We start from the raw sequence: 5,218 nt of genomic DNA on the forward strand, positions 1-5,218 counted from the left end.
AGGTGCTCACCTGCCGCAGGGAGCTCAGAGCGGCTGCGGGGACAGGGGACAGGGCTGGAAGGCGTGACCCATTCTGAGGAAGACGGTGCTTCCCGGCCCCGCTCCAGCCCCCGGAAATGTGGGACTGTGCGCTCCCGTAGCCCCAGTAGACGAGGTGAAGGGAAACCCACCCTGAGGGGCTTTGGGGAACGCTGAGCCTGCCCTGCCAGGACAGGGGGTTAGGGTAGGGCACTGCCGGCTCAACTGGGGCGTGGGTGTGACAGGAGTACGGAAAAGCACTGAGCACGAGCCCCAGGACATTCCACAGATCAGCCCTGCCATCCACCAGGACACCCCTGTCCTTTTCCCCTGTGCCTTTCCCTCAGTCAATGGCCAACCCAACATGCACGGAGTGCCACAGCCAGGCACAGGGCCACCTACTTGGCCGAAGCGCTGGGAGGGAGCAGTGCTGGTCCAGCCAGGCGAGGGATGTTTGGGTGAGGCTCTCCATGCTGGCTGTGGACACCATGCCATTGAAAGACTCAAAGAGGGGCCGGATGATGATACTGAACTGGTGGGATCAGAGGAATTAAGGACCAGCTTTGCCATGACGATGGTCTCACTCCTCCCAGGTGTGGGCATCACCCTCCTATGGCAGCAGGACAGACTTTGTCTGGACATGGAGCAGAACTGCTGGGGCTGCAGGACGGGCCATGGAACAGACCTGCTGGGTGCCTTCCCAGCACAGCACCACACCTGGCACTAGCCCCAACTGCTGGGATGATGGCATGAGTGTCACCTGGGTAGTCGGTGGAAGAGATGCAAAACCCCTGTCATGGCTGGGGCTGCCAGAAAAGGTTGCCGAGACAGAAGACATCTCTTCCAGAGCAGGTCAGGGAACCAGCTAGCAAAGTGCTCAGGGGCAAGGCAGGACACCAGTGTGTCCTATAATCTACCAGCCTGCAGGGACCAGCCTGGTGATTTTATGCAGGCAGTAATCCACACAGATATCTCCACCACAAGCATGTCCTGGAGCCCATGTTGGCTTTATGATACCCCATGTCTTGACGAAGGAGCTCCCCAGCTCTGTGTCGGAAGTCACCTCTGCCAGACGTCCTGTGCCGGATGGGACCATGGGCAGCAGTGCCTTTCATCCCTCTGCCACTTGCACTCACAGACCTCACAGGTTCTGCCAGTGAGTCCCAGTATGTCTAATCCCTGCTCACAGAGGAGCAGATCCAGCCCTTTACCCACAGGTTCCTTGGCCCTTGATCCTCTCCACCCCTGTGTTTCCAGGGTATGCCATGCAATCACCAAGACCAAGCCATCATGTCCCTAGCTTTGTGTCTGGACCTTTCCTAATCCATGGCTACTGCCTCTCAGAGCCAGTTCCCATGTCATCAGGGGCAATTCCCTCTGTAAGCTTAGCTCCACTTCCCTTCTCCCTGAGGACCATTTATCCAACTGGTTTTGATCCTTTGTAGCAGAATATCCCTCCTAACCACAGCACCTCAGTGTGTTCCTACCATGTGACCTTGGCTGGGAAACATCTCCCTGTGGTCTCCAAATCCCTCAAGTCCTCCCGAGCTTGAGGGACCCCAAAGACCCAGTAGCAGCATATGAACCAGAGCACCTTGTGTCTGGTGGAGGGTCTGAGGGAGCAGCGGGCACAGGCCCCAAAGGATACGATCCAGAACTTCCAGTTCTGCAGTGTGGACGAGCGAACGTACTCGTCGAACATTCTGCGCATGTGGTCAAAGCGCTGGCGCGTGATGGGCACCCCTGTGGCCGGCAGCTGCTCCTGGCACAGGCTGTGGGGCACAACCAGTGTTGTGGGGCTGTGTGTGGGAGGCTGGGAGCCACGGAGGCTCAGCAGGAGTTGCCAGCGAATGTCCCCCTCCCAGCGCAGGTATTGGGACCTGGCCCCACTCCAGGGGCATCAGCCCTCCCGCAGAGAGGGTTTGAGGAGGGACAGTCAGCTGGGAGGTGCTCCAGGGAGACCTGCTGTGTCCTGCTGCTGTCCTGGCACTGCTGCTTGCCATGCCTGGCAACCCCAAAGCAGGCAGTGCTCCCCTATCTCCCCCCACCACAGCCCCCTTACTTGATGGAGCCATTGAGCTCCTCGATCTGCTCCCGCAGATGCTGCACTTCGTCCTGCAGAGCTGCCCGCTCCTGCTGCAGCTTGCAGATGTACTCGGCTGTCTTCTGCAGGGTGGTGGCCTTGCTGACCTGGAGGGCCATGGGGTGAGAGGGGAAGGGGGCCCAGACCACCCTGGCACAGCCGCACTGTGCGCCTGCTGTGTGCTCCAGCCTCCCACACCACAGGCTGGGGTGCAGGAGAGGAGCCCTGTGCTGTGGGTCACAGCAGGGATGCAGTGTCTCCGGGTGATACGCCATGTCCCTGCATGCCCAGGGCTGGCTGTGGGTGCTCACCTTGATGCTGGGCTGAGCACTCAGTGTGCTCACCAGGCTGTGCAGCATGGTGAAGCCCAGCTTGATGTTGAAGCGTCTCTTCTGCTCAGCAGAGATGTGTGTGATGCGGCGGCTCTCCAGCTGCAGGTCAGCACCGTCAGGCACCTCCCAGCAGTGGGGACAGCCATGGGCCACCAGCCCCACTGAGGACAGGCTGGCCCAAAGCTTTCAGTGAGGGTGGATGGTGTCTTGGGGGCAAGGAGGAAAGGGGGGTGCATATGGAGCTGGCAGGTCCTGCCATACCTTGCTGGACTCGGGCCTCCCTGGACGGGACATGGGGTGGTGCAGGGAGATGCTAGTGCCCAGCCTTGCAGTGGGTCCCGGGGAAGCCTGGCTGGGCTTGGGCCAGTCACTGCCTGAAAAAGGGAAGGTGCTGCTATGAAGAGAGGGATAGCAACAGTACTCATGACAAGGTGACACCAGGGTCCTGCACTGGGATGGGCAGAGAGGGGCATCCCACAGTGCTGCCCTCACCCCAGGACAAGCCACCCCACTCAGCTGATGGGGATGCTCCACTTCAGCCTCCAACCACACATTATCCCAAATCCCACTCATTTTACAGCTGCTCAGAAATGGGAAAATCTGGGATTTGACATTTTAAATTCCCATCATTTCTTGGGCTGCAAATCTCCTGGAAAGAGTCATGAGGGTTGTGGTGTTCAGTTCCCAACTGAACTGGGAACAACACCAGAGCCTGGTTTCCAGCAGCCATGCTGGTTTCTGCGGGTGAAAGCGGATGCTTCTTGCTCCAAAACCAGGCTCCGGGGTTTCAAAACCACAGTCTGACATTTTGCTCCATTTTTGTCTTTTCCTGTTCCTGCTTTTGCTGCTGGAGAAAGAGGCAGGTGAAGGGGCACAGAAGGAACCCTCCGTGCTCAACTACATAAATGGAAATAGCCGAGACTGAAATGAAAATTCCCACAATGTTTGGTCCGAGCTCTCTGCAGGAACCCCAGTGCCCTGTGGAGCTCCTTGGGGTGCTCCAGACTCACCACAAGCTGAGGTGGGGGACAGCTGCTCTGCCTTGGGGACTTGCAGGGGACCCGGCTGCGTGCCCACTGTGTGCAGCACCACTTGGGAAGGGCTGGAGCCAGGAGCCAGTCCTGGGCTCATCTGGGCCATTCTGGAGAAGAAGGTGGCAGGGACTTTGGGGACAGTGCTTTGCTGCTGGGAGAAGGCAGAGGGAAAGGGATTTGGGGGATGAGCAACCAGGTCGGCCATTGCCCAGGCACTGGCAGCCAAACCCCCATGAGGGGATGGAGAAGGGGGATGTGCAGCCCCATGCCACCATCTGCAGGGGCAGCCCCAGCCCCAGGGCCCCAGGAAAGGGGCGTTGCAAGCAGGATGTCACTCACCTCTGCCTTGGTTCTTTTACAGGAGAAAAAACTCAGGCAACTCCTGCCACCCCCAGCCACCCAGCCACGTGGCCCCTCCTTCCCTCCATATCTGTCCAGCCCACAGCAAAGTGTGACCCCCAGAGCCCATCTCCATCCCTTCCCCAGCAGCAAGGAGAAGGCAATTCCCAACCCAGGGGGGTGGTTGAGTGCTTACCGGGGAGACAGGGGCCGGAGGCATGAGTCCTGCATCCATCGGGCGAGGGGTATCCAGTGCCAGGTCCTGCTTGGCTGAGGGGGCAGGGAGCAGATGGGTGCTGCTGCATGGGGCTCTTGGGGCTGGGGGGGCCTTTCCTGCCCCAGGGGACAGCCAGCCCCTCCCTGCACCAGAACTGCTGGATTGCCCCAGAGAACAGGGATGCACCTCTGGAGGGAGGAGGTGCCTGTTCTCTTCACAACAGGGATGTTCTCAGGAGCCTCGTGCAGGCAGGGAGCCCCAGCCCCTCCTCCCCTCCTCAAGCAAGCAGAGGGACATGACCGTGCCCAAGGGACCTGTCCCATCACACACCCATGGGCAGCATATCAGGCAGGACACCAGTGACCCTCTAACCCATTGTGCCAACAGGGCCATAGAGACCAGACTGGGGACACAGGAACTTCCCATCTGTGCCAAGTCCTGGGGCTGGGCCTCATCTCCCTCTGAGGCCACTGAAGGCAGGGCGATCCCTCAGGCACGGCTTCACCCCTGGGTTTGGAACTACCCCACTATGGGGACCTCCATGTGCCCTGCCCAGTATTCCCTGTGTCCCAGCCCCAGGGAGAAATGGGGTCCCTGCTCTGATCCCCACAATAGCATGCCCCCCACCTCACCCCTGTGTCCCCCCACAACCCCCCAACCCCATTACCTGCGGTCAGGAGCTGGCTCGGGCAGGGGTTGGGCTCGGGCGGGTGAGACAGGGGTTGTCCTGGCAGCCTCCTTGCCTTGGTGCCACTGGGCTTCGCCTTGGGCCGCCCACCCCCACCCTGGGGCAGCCCCTTGTGGGGGGCAAACCTGGGGTTGCCCAGCAGGGCAGGGGGCAGGAGCTGGGAGGCAGCAGAGCTGGGGTACCCCTGGGTTCCCATGCCTGTGGCACAGCCCAGCCCTGGGATGTAGGGGGTGAAGCAAGGGCTTGAGAGAGGGGAGGCAGGGTGGGTGACAAGCGAGGGGTCAGGTGAACTGGCGTAGGGGAACTTAGAGCGGGGGGCGGAGGCAGGAGAGAAGGGGGGGTCCGGGCTCAGCGGGGGCGGCGGGGGGCATTGGATGGGGGGGACATAGTGGGGTGCTGGTGGCTCCAGGCTGAGGCACTTGCCAGGGAGGTCGTACTGCAGTGTGGGCTTGTGTCGGAGCTGGGGGCTGAGGCTGCTGGGGGCCCCGTTGGGGGGGTCGGGGGGCA

General features: G+C 60.8%; 1 protein-coding gene across 7 annotated transcripts in view; it reads right to left on the reverse strand.

The window, feature by feature from the left end:
* Window positions 1-39: 39 nt before the first annotated feature.
* The window catches only part of MLXIPL (MLX interacting protein like), an 18,902-nt gene continuing 13,723 nt past the window's right edge, over window positions 40-5,218 (reverse strand). For 4 of the 7 annotated variants that reach the window (XM_017738132.1, XM_017738136.1, XM_017738135.1 and 1 more), the window contains 8 exons: window positions 4,691-5,218; window positions 4,003-4,076; window positions 3,444-3,618; window positions 2,695-2,807; window positions 2,413-2,532; window positions 2,081-2,208; window positions 1,667-1,790; window positions 40-550 (listed from right to left, as the gene is read on the reverse strand). In XM_017738132.1, the coding sequence (XP_017593621.1) occupies window positions 362-550; window positions 1,667-1,790; window positions 2,081-2,208; window positions 2,413-2,532; window positions 2,695-2,807; window positions 3,444-3,618; window positions 4,003-4,076; window positions 4,691-5,218 (1,451 nt within the window). In that variant the 3' untranslated portion in view covers window positions 40-361. Of the gene's footprint in view, window positions 1,791-2,080; window positions 2,209-2,412; window positions 2,533-2,694; window positions 3,278-3,443; window positions 3,619-4,002; window positions 4,077-4,690 lie in introns of those variants that run through there. The other 3 variants (XM_017738133.1, XM_008636721.2, XM_017738137.1) reach the window with 3 other exon arrangements.

This window comes from Corvus brachyrhynchos, unplaced genomic scaffold, assembly GCF_000691975.1.
Source record: "Corvus brachyrhynchos isolate BGI_N302 unplaced genomic scaffold, ASM69197v1 scaffold137, whole genome shotgun sequence".
NCBI classification, from domain to species: Eukaryota; Metazoa; Chordata; class Aves; order Passeriformes; family Corvidae; genus Corvus; species Corvus brachyrhynchos.